This window comes from Danio aesculapii, chromosome 21, assembly GCF_903798145.1.
Source record: "Danio aesculapii chromosome 21, fDanAes4.1, whole genome shotgun sequence".
Lineage (NCBI taxonomy): Eukaryota > Metazoa > Chordata > Actinopteri > Cypriniformes > Danionidae > Danio > Danio aesculapii.
The window spans coordinates 1954760-1973196 of NC_079455.1; the positions used below are offsets into that span (position 1 = coordinate 1954760).

General features: G+C 34.8%; 1 protein-coding gene across 4 annotated transcripts in view; it reads left to right on the forward strand.

Annotated features, from left to right (window-relative positions):
- The first annotated feature begins 357 nt into the window (after window positions 1-357).
- ndfip1l (Nedd4 family interacting protein 1, like) overlaps window positions 358-18437 on the forward strand; it is a 62201-nt gene continuing 44121 nt past the window's right edge. For 3 of the 4 annotated variants that reach the window (XM_056445949.1, XM_056445948.1, XM_056445947.1), the window contains exons 1-8: window positions 358-526; window positions 3783-3870; window positions 5537-5667; window positions 6135-6185; window positions 10191-10278; window positions 11430-11554; window positions 14772-14838; window positions 16157-16262. In XM_056445949.1, coding sequence (XP_056301924.1) covers window positions 497-526; window positions 3783-3870; window positions 5537-5667; window positions 6135-6185; window positions 10191-10278; window positions 11430-11554; window positions 14772-14838; window positions 16157-16260 — 684 coding nt within the window. In that variant the 5' untranslated portion in view covers window positions 358-496 and the 3' untranslated portion in view covers window positions 16261-16262. The remainder of the gene's footprint in view (window positions 527-3782; window positions 3871-5536; window positions 5668-6134; window positions 6186-10190; window positions 10279-11429; window positions 11555-14771; window positions 14839-16156; window positions 16263-18437) is intronic. The other variant, XM_056445950.1, reaches the window with a different exon arrangement.

An 18437-nucleotide genomic window follows, 5' to 3' on the forward strand; every position in this document is an offset into this window, starting at 1 on the left:
AGAACATGGAAACTCCACACAGAAATGCCAACTTGAACCAGGGATCTTCTTGCTGTGAGGGCCACCACTGAGCCACCGTGCTGCCCATAATGGAAATTACTCTAATTACTCTTAAAAGACCACTGGGATTGCCCCAAAACACAGTAGAAACACACTAGGAAAAATACATGTAATGCTTTTACTTGTATTTGTAGTGGAAACCATTAAACCCATTAGCCTTTCTATTGCATTTTCACTGATTTAATCACTGGCTTTCATACATACAGTCTTCAGAGTTGATCAATATAATCTACATCTCGTGATTTGTTCGTTTAATCCTGTGAGAGGGCGCCAAACACGCCACTCTCTGAGTGACGTCACAGGAAACTCACAGAAAAACACATCTGATGAAGGCTGTGGCTGTGCTGAAAACACTTTATATAATTTCCTTTAACGTTAGACGCTTTGCTGCGTGAATCGTGTCTGCGGGGATCCTCGTCTTCTTCTCAAGCTGAGGATGGCAGAGCCGAGCGGGAGATATGAGCAGGTTAGTGGGACTCGACGCGGTTGTTTTTGAAGCACACCCGCAACAGGCGCGTCCGCGGCGGGGGACGGTTTCAGGAAACGCTGAGGCTTTGACAGGATGCAGGCCGCAATGTTTTGAAATGAACACGTCCATTTATTAATTGCGACATGTTATTATTATACTTAGATCGCGCTCATTTGTCAATGTATTGCGGTTTCCCGTTTATTTTGTAAAGTAAGTTGTCTAACGTCAAAGTTGTCATACATTCAGTAACGTTATATAATACGTTACAACCTATATGCGAGTGAAGTGATGTTATAACCTACAGTAAATATTACTGGCCACATCATATATATATATATATATATATATATATATATATATATATATATATATATATATATATATATATATATATATATATATATATATATATATATAATTTAAATATTTTAGAACGTTTACAATGTTTTAGTATGATTTTTAATTTGTTTTAGAGACTAAACATTCATTGATTTGATCCAGAGTACAGCAAAAACTGCTTATCCACGTTTGGAAATAACTTATTAACGTACAGTATTACTATCAGACATGACTGGAAAGCACTGTTTTTGTAATGTCATAAGAAAAGCAGTGTTATGAATTGTAATAATATGGTACATATTATAACCATAAATATTAAAAATAAAGTTTAACATGCAGTAGACAGAATATAAAATTCGTAAAATTATGTATTTATTATAAATCTTAGCTGTATTTTATGCTGTTATATTTGTTCAATGTTTTTGCTGTTTGCTTTGTAGGAAGAAATTATTAAAAAGTAATTGTCTGAAATCTGCATAGAGCTGAAGTTGGTTTTATATTCGCACATTTGCTCATTTAGAAGTCTCTACATTGTTTGCCATGTTACCTTGAATATTCGATAGGTATTAGCATGCAAGTATGACTTGTGAACAACATTAACACTATCTAATTCACTGTGAGCAATGTTGTACTTTGATAGTCATTTGCTGCTAATATGATTTCCCTATTTAGAATTTGCAGAGAATACTTTAATGAAATTATATTATTAAGAAGAATGTCTGAATATCCGAATATAAAACCAACTTTACCTCTATAAAATCCGCCTGTCCTTCTAGATCTTCAGTATTATACTGTATTTTTATTATCGATAATTGTTGGAGAAAGTGTATCAAATAATGCACTTTTAAATTCTTAATTATTTATTATTTATTATTTATTATTTAAAACACTGATACTAGGCATGGGCTGGTATGAGATTCTGACGGTATGACAACTTTGGATTCAAATATCACAGTATTACGGTATTGTGATTTACTGCTCCAAAATAAGTTCTTTTTTAATGTCTGGGTAAAAAACTACTTTCCCTCTCCCCCATTGAACACAATATACTTTATTTTAAGAAACATGTAAAATACTTTGGACCAATAGCTTTTGATTTAGACCTTGCTTTTCTGCTGGAGATACTGTTGCCCTAAAAAACAAAATAAAATATTTGTGAAAAACATATACCTTAGGAACGGTATAACAGAAAACGATGGCGGTTTTAAAAACCTTGACTTTCCAAATCGACGTTAACCTTGAAACCAGCTATCGTCCCATGCCTAAACAACTAAGTGTTCTTCACATATTTGAATGATCCAATTTGCTCAGAATAAATATGTGTAGCTGTTATAAAGTTAGCCTTTATTTCAAAAACATTTTCTAACAATTTATTTAAGGTTTTTCTTTGTTGCTTTAAACCATTATTTGATGATTTCACTGGGAAAAAAACACATATATTAATCAGAAAGTGCACTGTAAAAAAAATCAGGGTTCCATCCAGTTTTTTCATGTTCTCCCAATACAAGTCGATTAAATTAACTTAATTATTTTGACATATTTAAGTAGATTGAACTTAAAACAATCAAGTTGCCCCCCCCCCAAAAAAAAAACAAAACTCAATAATTGTGTTGTTTCAGCTTATTTTAAATAAGTAGTTTTTTGAACAAGCAGCAAAAATCTTTTTTTTGAGTGTAAACATTTTTAGAATTATGCTAAAAGAATAAATAAAGTATGTAATATCTGTATGATCATAATTAAAAAATTTTCTAATACATGCTTGCTTTATATGATTGAAATTACATATATATATTGCAATAAATCAAGGACATGATTTAATTTCATTCTGTTTTTTGTATTAATTACTCACTGAAATAGAAATACATCACGTGTTGTATTGTTTGGGTGTTTTTATGATGTGTTTGTGGTTGCCGTGATGTGTCAAGCAATCTTATTTTAGCTGATTAATGAAATAGTAAAGAGGAAGTCTTGTGTTGAGTGTGTTGGCATGTGATGAGAGTATGCACAGTCATGTGAGCTGAAGCTTAGCATTACATTTATCATAGTCTTTCACAATTTCAGAGAGTATTATTAATGCACATAATTCAAATTCAATGATAATCAGATTAATAATAATATTCTTCTTGTTTTGTACCAGAAAGTATCGTCTCATAAATCCTCCTGCCTATTCCAGAGTTGTGTTCAGAGTGTAGTAATGTATGTTTCCCTCCACTTCTTTTTGTGTACATTCTGGAGTATATCTGCTTAATGAAGACACAAATGGAGTAGGATAAATTATTTGATAGGAAAAAATGTGCATAAACTACAATGGAAACACATTTACACGCATTAAATAAATTCTAGTATGCGTATAAAATAAGTAATGTAATTTTCTTTGAACAGATCATGTGTGTGATGAGACGCGTTAATGGACAACAGCATTTCCTGCACATTGTAAAACATCTGAAATGGTGTTTCGCTCATTTCTTAAACCTCTCAGCCAAAGTCTGTCATCACAGTGGTTCAGTATTATTATTATTCTATTATTATTCCCTCCAGAACTGTCTTGAGCATCTCTCTGCGCTCCCAAAGAATGTCTCACGCCTCCAAAAACCTCCACATTCATTGCGTTTTGTCTTCTGAGGTGCAACTCATTTATAAGAGAAGAAAAAAACACCACAGTTGCTTCTCTTTCTGTTCAAAACTACATTTTTATTTTTTATATTTGCAGTTTATCAGGAAGTGAAGATTTGGTACTCTTTTACACACTGGATGAAAGCACTGCATTATTTGCAAATGTTTTATGCAATATTTCAGTTTTGTGCATGAGTTTAATTCACATCTTTGGGTGGAAAGTAGCTAGTCAAATTTGGGATGTAAAATTACAATTTAAAGTAAATTTCATTCAGCCAATGAGCTTTCTCTGTGTCCACAGCTTCCCTGTGAGGAGGAGCCAGAGGCGGGACCTCAGGTGGCCACTGATGCTCCGCCCCCTTACAGCAGTATTGCAGCTGACAGTGCAGGTATGCAGCAGTTTCAGGGCCTCGTGACGTCCATTTTACTATTTCCTAGATTGGTTGGTTTTCATACTATTTTTATTTTCTTAAAAAAAAAATCTAAAATGTCTGAAAAATGTAATTCATAAACCAAAACTTTTAAACAACAGTTTTATTTGTTGTTTTAGTGATGGTACAATGATCATATGTAAATATTTATCTCTCTTTTAAATAATAAAACCAGATTTGCAGGAATTTGGTCTAATTTTTTACTACATGTGATAGACCGAGGTTTTCAGTGTAGCATGGTGACGTTTCTGTGCTGTTTTGAGCTGCATTTTGCCGGTTCTCTTGGCACTATTGTCTGAATTGGTGGGGATGTTCAGTTGTAGGTTTTAATCAATTATGCCATTCTTTCTAGAGAGGACCTTATTGTAAATGGTTTTATTTCAGCATGAAACTAAACGCACAGCAAATGCAGTGAAACCATATAGTAAAAATAGATAAAACACAGAGAGTCATGAAATGACCTCCACAGAGTCCTGACCTGAATATTATATAGACAGTACAGGATGATCTGCACAGAAAGAAAAAAATAACAGCATAAATCTAAAGAAGAACTCTGGGAAGGTCTCAGTTTTTACTATATGAGATAGATGAAGATTTTTAGTGAAACATGGTGACGTTTCTGTCCTGGTTTGAGCTGCATTTCGGCCAGGTCTCTTGGCACTATTGTCTGAATTGAAGGGATTGTGAATTGTAAGTTTTAATCATTTGTGTCATTCCTTCTAGAGTGTCCCTTATTGTTAATGGTTTGATTTTTCAGCATTATGATAAACCTCAACAGACTGCTAATACAGTGAAACCATATTCAGAGAAAAATAATAGATAAAACGAAAGGCCTCCACAGAATCCAGACCTGAATATTATAGAGACAGAACAGGATGACCTGGACAGAGAAAGAAAGAAGAAATAGCAGCCTAAATCCGAAGAAGAGCTTTGAGAAGTGCTGAAAGAACCCTGGTATCATAGAGAACATTATTTCTGAAAGCAGAAAGGAAACTAACAGTTAGAGCATTGTTTGGTGCCAAGGGAATTTTGCTTAAAGGAATTGTGTTCTGATTTTGTGTACATAGTTCCTATTTGTGTCTTAATAAAGAGTCCTAAACCATATATGAATATATAGCGGTGGCTTCAACATTTTGCACAGTACAGTTTGTTTCGTATATTATGATATAGTTATCATTCTCTGTTTTCACTCTTCATGTTTTCTGCATAGCCGAAATCATAGTGGCCTAATTCATTTAAGGATAATTCACCCCAAAATGAAAATCTCATCATTTACTCATACATAAAGGCAATTCTAAACGTTTATGAGTTTCTTTCTTCTGTTGAACACAAAACCAGATATTCTGAAGAATGTTGGGAAAAAAGCAGCCATTGACATCCATAGTATAAACCAAAGAATTTATTATATATATTTTTTTCCCAGCATTCTTCAGTATATCTTCCTTTGTGTTCAACAGAAAGAATCTCAAACTGGTTTGGAACAAGTGGAAGATGAGGAAATGATTAAAGAATTAAAATAGCTGTCTCTTTATGTAATATAAACTTGAATAAACTCTTCATGTTATGTTGTGCACTTGTGAATAATCACCAATCATATATGTATATATTTTTAACCTCTTCTCAGCATTTTTTGACTACAAAGATGATGCAGCACTTCCCAAGCCCCCATCGTACAATGTAGCCACCTCTCTTCCATCATATGATGAGGCTGAGAGAACCAAAACAGAGGCTTCTGTCCCACTTGTGTCAGGCCGTGTAAGTACCACAGATCCCACTCTCTAAACTGAACCAGCTCTGAATCTGATATCTTGGACATGGCCAGGATATACTGTATATGGGGCCGTTCACATATCATGTCTAAAAGCGAATGGAAAGCACGAGGCGTGCCACTTTTTAAAGCAATTTTAATGCACTCCTGTACTTGCACTCACAGCTTTGATACAAGTTTTATTTATGGAGAAAATTAAAAAGCATTGTAATGTTTTGTTTTTGAGGTAATTAGTCTAAAGTTATTACTAAATTGTGTATAGTCAATACAATGTAGGAAGCTGACTGCTTAGTTCTAATCAAATGACTCACGGTGCACTTGCAGAATTCTGAAAAATTCTCTCTTTGCACTATAACGAACTTATGTAAGAGCCGATACGTGAACGACCCCTAAATGTGCTGCGTGTCCTCCTGTTCACTGCTGTGTTTCTCTGCCACACACTGCTTGCGTTCAGCACAGGGAACGTCTGGACACGCTTGATGACGTAACTCGCTGTGCACTGGAGGTACGGTAACAGTGTGTGTGAGACTGTAAAGTGTGACCTTTACCCTGCTTTTCTGTCTTGAGCCTCAGTGTTTAACCAAAGTCCCTTTAAGGCAAGCCATTTTACTCGGTGGCCATCTTTGAAATGCCTCTTGGCCACTCTTTTTGAATGGGGAAGCATCAAATTCTCCAAAATTGGTTGCCAAGATTACGATTACATTACATATCAGGAAACACCAATAGAATTAAACAACAACTGTCTCTTTAGTTTCTTTTCTAAACATTTATATCACAGAAAATCTGAAGAAACACTCATCTGGTCCGACCCCCTCTCCTGGAGAATCGTCAGTCTAAAGCGATTGCTGATTGGCTCCTGTACTAGAAGGCGGGGCTTCATTCACCTATTGACCGTTTCACTTCACGAGTGACAGTTCTTGTGTATTCTGTAGTCTTTGGTTAAGCCTCATTCAGTCACCAGCGACTTTCTAGCTGCTTTTTGTCCTGGGTAACGATCAAAGATGCTAGTGTACCTTCCCACTTTGAGGTTACATAGGTAACGTTTATGATGATATCATTCACTGACAGCAAAAAAAAAAAATTGCCATTAAAATTAAACATTGTAGAAGTTAAATACTATGTATAAATGGAATCTGTACATACAATCAAAGTCCCTTTAAGGCAAGTCATTTCACTCGGTGGCCATTTTTGAAATCCCTTACAGGCAGTATGCTCGGGCATTCTGTTTGAGTGGGGAAACATCAGATTCTCTAAATTCGCCTGCCAAGATTGGGGTTAAACTTCATATTAGAAATCACTAATAAAATTAAACGACAACTGTCTCTTTAGTATCATTTCTAAACACACAAAATCTGTAGAAACACACGTCTGTTACAAACCCCTCCCCTGGAGAATCGTCAGTCTATAGCGATCACCGATTGGCTTCTGTACAAATAGGCGGGGCTTCATTTACCATATTAACTGTTGCACTTTTCCCCATTCAAAACTATACAAGTGACACGTCTTGTGCATTCTGCAGTCTTTGATACATTGCTTCATTACAGAGGATAAACAAAAAGACATGTGCATATTAGGGTTGTCAAAATTGTAGACTTTGGTACTAATCAGTTTTACAACTTTTGAGTGCAGATACAGGGAGACTGGAGCGTTTCAAAGCAGTGTAGATCAGCTGGTCTGTCTATGAGCTAATATATGAATGATCCGCTGATGGATCGACTGATTAACGTAGCTTTCAAATGCTTTAAAATGAGCCGATGTTAAAGTTTTCGTTTTAAAATTCAAAAACAATAATTGAAATCAGAAGAGTTTTTTTTTTTTTTTCGTTGTTAAAAACAGATGGGCAACATTTATAAATGGATTGATTTTAATATTATTTCGAATAACAAATCACAAAATCAGCCAAAAATGGAAAAAAAAGCTCCTTGCAGTATCGAAAATTGTATCAATAATTTTGAAATGAATTAATTATTGATAATTTTAATGGTATCCTATCAACTCCACATATAAATAATACGCTATTCAAACATGCAGCACAGCCAAAAAAAAGATAAAGTCAGAAATAATTGCTGTACTGCACATTTGGGTGCAGTTTGAAAGCTCTCACCTGTTAAAATGAGCACCACATAAACCGTGTATGTGTGAAACAGGCATTCAGTTACATGTCTGCTCTTAAAGTGTTGCTTTAGTGTCTGTTTTTATATGTCTGTTTCTGTGAATTACGAGCCCCGATGCATCCCGTCACAATCCTCCACTGTTGTTTTAAATCTCCTTTTCCTTTTTAAAGGGGTCATGAAATGCAGTTTTAGATATTTATATTATGGTTCTTAAAGTTTGCAATGGTGTAGTATTTTTCTCATTTACAACTTGGCGATTCAACAGTTTGTTTCAGTTGATATGAAATTATTACTGTAGTACTATAAAACATGCCTCATTTAATATTTTTAAATAATATTTAATGTCTGGTTCAGTTATGTACTTATTATAGTCACAAAGCTCAAACAATGATTGTTTACATCCTCATAATAATATTTTAAGATATTTCTGGCAATATTGCATTGAAACTTGTGTAAGCTTTACTTTGATTAATTGAATTTCCTAATTAAACTAGGAAAGTAGTAACTTTAAATGCATTAATTAAAGTATTTGCTGTATACCCAATAAACACCTTAATGAATTTGGGAATGAACTCTTGATATAATTAATGCCTTAATAACAGGGTGTCTGCAGGGTCTTAATGAGTCCTAAAATGTCTTAAATTCATTGAAATATTATGCTTTAGGTGTAAAATACTTTTAAAGAGGTCTGTAGTTTCCTATGTCCATGTAAAGCTACCTGGTAAACAAAGTAAACAACTTGAGTTTGCTTGTTTTGACACATTTAATGTATAAGGCCAAGAAATAACTAATTATTTCTTATCTTATTATTTAATGGAGCAGGTAAAAATCTTTTCTTCTAACCCAACCTGGCTATTTTCCTATATATATATATATATATATATATATATATATATATATATATATATATATATATATATATATATATATATACACTAAAACACTAACTATTTCAGTATGACTATTGTATCATTAATGACCTCTAGAGCTGTCAAGAGCATCTGTGCTCCACATCTCATGCCTTCAAACACCACCACGTGTTCATTGCGTGTTGGCATCGTCTTCTGAGGCACAAGTCATTTATTAATCTAGATATTAAAGTTTGAAAAAAGATCTTATTTAGTTTGAAAGAGTATCAAGTTGGCTAAAAGAATGTTTAAGATCCCTGCAGTCAACAATGTAACCACTGTAAAGACTGAAACAAGCCAGTAAAAAGCTTTAGACTTAATCCCTGTGTCTGTGGTTGGTAATAGCATGATACTAGCATGACTTAGCACGGATTAAAGAAATTATCATGTAATTAGCATGAATCTAGCATGATTTAGCATGCTGTTATCATATTTATAGCATAAATTAGCATGTTTCAATCACAAAATAGCATTTTGTTAGCATGAAACTAGTATGAATTAGCATTTAACTAACATTATTCTAAAATAAACTTGCATGTTATTAGCATGTTTCTAATATTGATTACCATGTGGGTACCATGATTTCAACATTAGTTAGCATGTTGTTAGCATGTTTCTAGCATGAATTAGCATGATTGTAGCATAGATAAAAATGTTACCATGTTTCTAGCATGAGTTATGTTATTGGCTTGTTTCTACTATTGAATACCATGTTGTTAGCATGATTCCAACATTAGTAAGCATGTTTCTAGCATGTTGTTAGCATGAATTAGCATGTAAATACCATGATTCTAGCATGAATTAGAATGTAACTAGCGTTATTCTAAAATGATTTAGCCTGTTATTAACATGTTTCTAATATGTATTACCATGTTGTTAACAATATTCCAACATTAGTTAGCATGTTGTTAACATGTTTCTAGCATGAATTAGGTTGATTCTAGCATGAATTAGCATGATTCTAGCATAGTTGTATGGGATACTTGTATTTTTGTACAGCTTGTCTAAAATCCGTCAAATAAAATTCAATTCAATTAGCATGTAACTAGTATTATTCTAAAATGAATTAACATGTTATTACCATGTTTCTAATAATGATTACCATGTTGTTAACACTATTCCAACATTAATTAGCATGCCGTTAGCATGTTTCTAGCATGAATTAGCATGATTCTAGCACGAATTAGCATGAATTATCATGTTGTTAACATGATTATAGCATGTACATGGCATGATTCTACCATGAAATAGGATGTTGTTAGCATGTTTCTAGCAGAAACAAAGCTAGTGTTTTCGGTCTTACTTAACGTTTTTATTCACCAGCTTTGCTTTTTTGATTGAAAGACGGAGTAAAGTAAGAAAGAGGAACGACTTGTATGTGTAAAAAATAAAGAAGATTTTTGTTTCTCCGTTTTATGACCTCTTTAAAAGTTGGAGTGTTCTGTTTTGGCCCTGCGTTGATCTCCGTCTCTGTCTGCTTTCCTTCAGGATGATGATTTTGTGGCCAGAGATGACTTTGAGGACGCTGACCAGCTTCGAATAGGCAACGACGGCATTTTCATGTTGACATTTTTCAGTAAGTGTTTTTTTCAGGGAGAACGGAGGACTCGCAAACACTGCAGTCTCTTTGATCTTTTATCTCTTCCTATCGAGCGGGACTTCCCAAACATAAGTTAATGCATGAACATTAACAACCACATAAAGAAACGGAGAGAAAATGCTGGCGATGAGGGTTTTGTTTTGGGAATGTGATGCTGGTACAGGAAGGACCTGTAGAATAAACAAACTCAGTCATATTTAGAAGATGCTACTTTGTAAGATGAGTTTTAGGTAAAGTGTTTGGTGCAAATAGAGAGAAGAGTGTGTTTTCTACAGGTGGTTTGTCAAGCCCACTCACCTGTGTGAGGCACACTCAGAAATGCACAATGTTTTTGTTTGGTTTTTCTAGAGATATGTAGGGATGCAACGATTCTAGATTTTGGTTGTATGATTATAGTCATAATATAATTAGGAATAATCACAGTTATCACGATAATTATGCATTCACTAATTTCAAATTAGTTTTATAAAATCACATGAAAATCAACAAAACACGCTGCTTTATAATTACATTAACTACTGTTTATTATGAAAAAATAACTGAACATAAAGAGTCGAGAATGAAGCGGCATGTGAAAGTGAAAACTGCATCTGCGCGGCTCTTAAAGCGGCAGCGCGCTATATTCACACTGCTCACTGTTTTTATCATTTAATATCAATCAACTTAAGACGAGCACAAAATCACTCACTGATCTTGACTGAAGGACTTTTGTAGCTTTAATAAGAAACAAATAATTACTGTGAAGATGCTTAAAGCAGAGTGTGATTCATTAGTATATTTTAATTCTTTTTTATTTCTTTCTTTTATTTCTTTTTTATTTAATTCTATATTTATTATTTAAATATATGTATTTATTTACTTTCCATGATTGTTAGAACTGTTTGTTAGTTTGTCCCATTCTGCTTTAAGTATTAAGAATTGTGAGATCTCCAAACCTCTTTGCTCAAATGGCCCATTGATAATCGTGATTAAAATTATGACTAAAATAATCATGATTTAGATGTTTCCCGTAATTGAGCATCCCTAAGTCTGATTTTAAGAAAGTGTGCAAAACTGGTGCAATACGTGTAATATTTAGGAAATGTAATACAGTTTTTACATCTTGATTTTTGTTTTGTTTTCTTTAGTGGCATTCCTCTTCAACTGGATTGGTTTCTTCCTGTCATTCTGCCTTACAACCTCAGCGGCCGGACGTTATGGTGCCATTTCCGGCTTCGGTCTTTCACTCATCAAATGGATCCTCATTGTGCGGGTAAGTCAGCACCAGGGCCAGAGCAATTTTGTTGCTATTTCTGTACAGTAAAAAAGTGTAGATTTATGTGAAATGACTTTGAATATACAAAATGACACCTACACAAAACTATTATTTTAATATTGGTTTACAACTAATACCACTTGTTTGCTAAGCAAACCTACAGTAGGCCGCTTACACCAGTGGTCCCCAACCACCAGGCTCTGAACTAGTACCAGTCCGTGGATCAGTTGGTACCCGGCTGCACAAGAAATCATTAATTATTTCCCTTTTATTTATTATCTGAGCCTGAACGATCTTTTATTTAGAAAAATCTTTTATTTTGGAAAATGACTGTATTCTCTCAGTTACATCTCGGTCACTTGAGCGCCGAAATTGAACCCACAAGCAGCAAAATGATTAAGAAACAAGCGAAAGTCCCTGTGAAGCACAAATGAACTGTCAAGGAATAGATCCACAACCCGTTTGTCAACCAATCAGGTGAATCCACCATGTCAGTGCAAAAAAAGATCAACTGCTGGGGATCACAAATGTAGGCAGCCTTTTAGGGGCCGTTCGCATATCAAGTCTTTTCTAGAGTTCACGAAAGTTTGTTATTTCCAATGTAGGTGCACATCTTGCGCACGCAAGCGGCATGCGCTCGCACCTTTCAGACATACACAGTTCAATGAAGTGCACTGTGCATCAAAATGACCAATCAGCTTCATACTTTGTATGGAATGTACACGTTTCGGTAGACTGATTCTCTCAGACAAACACAGAACACCCAAACACTGCAGTGCTTTGTAATTTTCTCCATAAATAAAACTTGTATCAGTGTTGCAGCTATGTTTTGTCAGCTTGTCATCCTCTGAGAAAATGATTGGTGGTCGCCTAGCAACTAACGCCCCAATCACACGGGACTTCAGCGTCAACGTTTGACGGGGCGTGTCTGAAGTTGGGGCTGACGCGATCGTCATAGCAGAGTCAGCTAATGAAATTAGTCAGCAATAGGCTACTGCCTGAGCTGGTGAATTTGCATACAGCGATCTGATTGGCTGACGCTTCCGTCGACGCTTGAAAAGTTGAGCAAGTCCCAACTTATGCAGCGAGCAACACCTCTGAAGTGGCGCCGACAGATCCACATTGCAGTTCGGCAATGTGAATGGGAAGCGTTAAAGCTGACTCCCCATGTGAATGGGGCGTGACAGACTAGGGTTGCACGGTTTACCGGTACTATAGTAGTATTGTTATACTATGGCATCAAAATACTGCCGGTGCCACTGTAGTTTGTAAATGGTAGTATCGTCAATAACAGTCTATCTACAATAGATAATGATCACACGATTTTGGAACAAAGTCTATTTTATTTTAATAGTCAGTGAAGCCCTTTAAGGTTGCCAGTGATCTGATGTTTCAAATGCAAATCTGAATCAGTTCATTTCTATTCCTCTCAATATGATTTAGTAGCTACAACAACCGCGACAATCTCTTAAAAAGGACAACTCACAAAGGGGAATTTTGAATTACTTTGGATTCTTACCTGATAAGATGACAAACAAGCAATAGATGGAAAACCCAAAATAGCAACAGGAAACATTGAAACAGTTTTTGACCGCTTCATCTAGCCTAATTTTGGTTGGAAAAATGCTATTTTGGTAACAAATTTCATTTGGTATAATTTGTATCTTTATTTTAATGGATTTTTTTTGGTCACTTATCTACAAAATAAACAAAAAGAATTAATTTTAGGTGAAGTGACGTGCAAATAATGCTAAATATATATATATTGACCTATTGTAACATGTAAAATATAGTATTTCCGACAGTTTTCTTTATCATTTATGTTATGAAGTTTATTTATTTATGAGTTATGAATTACATTATCGCAATACTGCTTGGTTTCGTGATGCTTCAGCTGGTATAGTATCGTAAGATGAATTAATGGTATCGCAACAACCTCACAACAAACCACCCCCGCTCCGTGATAAAGTTGTCAAGCGTTGACCGGTCCATGGTGATAAAAGGTTGGGGACCACATCATCGTCTTACACCATGTCCTAACACAATGCGACACGACGCAGCAACACACAATAAAACGTATATCTTTTAATAAAATTATTGTAATTGAGATAATGATTAAATATATATGTACACACATTTACATAAGTCAAGTTGAGCTTTATTGTCATTCTGCAACTAAATATCATGTTTTGCAGGACCACGGTGCTATAGAAATAAACATAATTATAATTATGAACACAACACTGGCCATAAGAGCTATTTTAAACCTATTCATAACTAACATACCGGACTGGTAATCTAACTATACTAACTAAATATATATATATATATATATATATATATATATATATATATATATATATATATATATATATATATATATATATATATATATATATATATATATATACACACAAACACAATAGTATAAATGCTAAAATATACACACGACGTAAGACAGACTATAATATTGTGCAAGACATTGTGCAAAAGAGGTATTTAAGGTTGAAGAAAACAAGTAGTGCAGCATGATTGTGTGGCACATTCACAAGTAAACATTGTTTTACTTATTGAGTTCTTGTGGAGAGAAGTGTTTCGACAGGTGGTTTGTCAGGCTCACTCACCTGTGTGAGGCACACTCAGAAATGCACAATGTTAAAGATAGGGAGTGATTTAAAAAAAAAGTGTCTTGTGCAAATGTGCAAAAACTGATGTTGGTTAAAGTGTCAGAGAGTTTCCTACAGGGGTTTTGTCAAGCCCACTCACCACACTTAGAGCTGCAAAATGTTTTGAGCTATTCGTGTGCTGTGGAATCATTCCCTTCAGGATTTAGCATCAAAATCTATAGCATTTGCATTAATTCTTATGTTTTATTGTGAAAATGCACAAAAGTATTGTAAAATCTTCTTTTTTTATCTCAAGAACCATTTAAATCCTAGAGGCTCTAATAAGTAAATATATTTCTGTGGATAATGGCCTGCTGTAATCACCTAAACAAAAGCAGCTAATTGTACACATCGTGTTATATTCACATATCTGTTGGTTAACCATCTTGGCTTGGCTGGTTTACTGAGAACATTACAGAAGCACATTACTCTGCTTTAGTGCATTAGCTGAACTCTGACTGTGATCTACTGTAATGTGTTTTCTACATGATGAAACAAGCCTGGACATGACTGCTGTTTTACATTTGCTCTGTTTTTCCCATTCTCAGTTTTCTACTTATTTTCCTGGTTACTTTGATGGGCAATACTGGTTGTGGTGGGTGTTTCTGGTGCTTGGTAAGTACACAAAACACAACTTCTGCATATTTTTGTATATACATTTGCTTGCATTTGACATGAATTATATCTGCGCAAGTTCTATGTGAATATATATATATATATATTCTACTTGAGTAGATATGCTATATTTAAATTTGTGCTGTGCAAAGTTTAATCATCTAATTTGCACCAAAAATCTAAGTTTGTTTTGACATAATAAATGTGTGTAATACACACATGCATGCATACACTACCTGACTAAAGTCTTGTCATCAATCCCAGTTGTTAGAGCAACAAATAATAACTTGACTTCTAGTTGATCATTTGGAGAAGGTGGATTTTATCATCTGTTGAACTATAGAGCCAAGATTGTCACAGAATTCAGTCAAGTTTGATGAAGAAAAAATCATGGTTTGGGGTTACATTCAGTATGGGGGCGTGCGAGAGATCTGCAGAGTGGATGGCAACATCAACAACCTGAGGTATCAAGACATTTGTGCTGCCCATTACATTACAAACCACAGGAGAGGGCAAATTCTCCAGCAGGATAGTGCTCTGTCTCATACTTCAGCCTCCACATCAAAGTTCCTGAAAGCAAAGAAAGTCAAGGTGCTTCAGGATTGGCCAGCCCAGTCACCAGAAATGAACATTATTGAGCATGTCCAGGGTAAGATGGAGGAGGCGTTGAAGATGAATCCAAATAATCTTGATGGACTCTGGGAGTCCTGCAAGAAGGCTTTCTTTGCCATTCCAGATGACTTTATTAATCAGTGATTTGAGTCATGTCAGAGATGTATGGATGCAGTCCTCCAAGCTCATGATGGAGTCAGACACAATACTCATTCTGTTTCCACTGCAGCATGACCACATATTCTATACTGGACATTATTGAAGCTTCAGTGATGAGACTTTAGTCTAAGCAAAGTCAGACCTTACTGTCCTAATGAAATCATTAATAATCAAGGCATGATCATATTTTATTTTAGTGAAATAAGTGTAATCTAGAGGCCTTTGCCTTTCATATAAGCCACTTCTGATACCAACTGATCAACTAGAAGTCAAGTTATTACTTGTTGTTCCTAAAAGTTGAATAGTATATATTTGGGAAAATCCTTATTTATATTTAGATTTAAAGTTTGTATATAATACATATGGTATATAAACCTAAATGTATATGTAAAAAAAGATTTGTGAAGTTTTGTTTTTATGTATGTGTGTACATAATATTATCTTTGAATTATCATTGTGTATGAAATGTGCTATATAAATAAACTTGCCTTGTCTGTGGCAGACAGCTGGATTTGCAAGTCCTGATGTGTGTTTTGATGATCTACAGGTTTCCTGCTCTTCCTCAGAGGTTTTATCAACTACGCCAAGATTCGCAAAATGGCAGACTCCTTTTCTACTCTTCCCCGGACCAGAGTCCTCTTCATCTATTAAAGGTTCATATTTAATTAGGCTAATGCTTTATGATATTAATAAGTTCTTTTTATTGTCTTTATTTGATTAAATTTATGTTTTGTATTTTCAAACATGATAATCTTTTTAGCGTCTCTTAAAGGGCACCTATTATGCAAAAATCACTTTTATAAGGGGTTTAAACACAGTTGTGTGGCAGCAGTGTGGGAATATAGCCAGCCTCTAATGGTCAACATTAATTAATTGTATTTTTTATAATCACACTTGATTAAAATCAGTCTGCAGAAACACTTTGATTGACATTCTCCCTTTCTACGTCATCAGAGGGGGAAAGCCCCGCCCACTAGTGACCATTTTCTCTCTCATTAGCATAAACAGCCCTGAGTAAGAAGCAGCCAGCCACCATTAGAGTGTTCGACCTGCTAAAGATAATGTCAGCATAGACTAAGAGGATTACAAATGGAGTTTTAGATGAAGCACAAATGAACAGCAACAGGAGTCTTCATAGGCTGACGTATTCACACAGATAATGTTAATCCTGTTTTGATTCTGCCACTATGCTGACACGCAGGCATTTGTAGCTCCGCCCTCTTCTGTAAAAAGTACAATCTCATTTGAATTTAAAGCGACAGTCACCAAAAACGCCTCAATTAATTTGGATCGAAGCCTAAAAACAAGCAATTTCAGAGTTAAAAAACATTATTTGTCTGATACTTTGAGCTGGAACACTCCTTTATACACACTGTAGGGACATCAGAGACTTGCTTTATTTCTTATAAAAGGAGCACAATAGATCCCCTATTAAGGATTAACTTATTAGCATCCCCTTCAATATATTTTAATATATTTTATAATTTTTAAAGTGCTTTATGAGCACATGTCTTATAAATGCTTATAAATCAAATTTTATAGAATGAAATATGAGAGTCCTCAAATATAGGAGCATTATCACACGATTAGCAGTGCGATATGGCTGAACATTGGCACTGGTGGGAGGCATGCGTTTTGTATGAAGAACTACTTGCTTCCGCCATTCCTTTACATCTGCAGCTGACGTCAGAACAGCAGAAACCGCTGATACTTCACTAATGTCACTTTAGAGCTAGTATTTGAATGATTCTCTAGCGTAATGTCTAAAGTGATGACAAAACAGCTGATTTTGCTCACATTTTAAGATTATAAGTGCTGAACAGCATGAAATGCCATCAGTCTACAGCGATATCACAATAATTAACCCAGAAAAAGCCAAAGATTACCAGATTAGTGATGTGTTTGTGATAAAGACAAATGTTAAACACATGCGGGCATTTCTTCTTTCTTTCTGTTTACTGAACTAGTCTGCAGTAATGAAAACAGGAGATGCATAAAAAACAAACAGAAGCCAGCCTAAAAGTAACTCGGGGTTATACAAAGAGTGGCCAACACAAAATACATACATTCCTGACATCTGAGTCCCATCTCACACTCAATACACTACAGTTACTATAGTATAAACACAGCACTACAACATACAAGACAGAGAGATCGGCTCAGAAGGTCACTTACCTGTTTAATAATGATTTGATCAGCTGTAGTTAGAAATTAGGCTGAGTTTTTCTCCTCTAAACACTTATTATGTGGTCTTTGCCACCATCTTGTGGATGAATTTCAATCGCACTTTCAGAAATTATAAATATTTTAAAATAGGCACTATCCTTATAAATAAACTGCATAGTTGCAATCCAAACAACTACATTCTTAACTAAAAAAGCCTCCAAAGTACATTATGCCGTCCAACAGCTGCAATGTTTGTCAAACTGTAGAGTGTCCTCTGCTTGTTGCTGTATGTGAGCAGAGTAATACACGAGAGAGAAGGGTGAAGAGGCGGTGCTAATGCTGTTACTGGTAGAATATCGCACAGCTAGCAACCAATCAGATTCAAGAACCAGACAGAACTCTTGTGTGTGTGTGTGTGTGTGTGTGTGTGTGTATATATATATATATATATATATATATATATATATATATATATATATATATATATATGTTTATTTATTTATTGGTAATGATACATGGCTGTGATGTGAATCATTTTATGTAGTGATATGTTAATTTTAGTCTTGTCAGTAGTATTTATATTCATTATTCATTTAAAAGTATGCTCAGCACATTGCTTCAGTATTGCATGTCAAGTAGGGGAAATTTAAGTAAGAAAACAA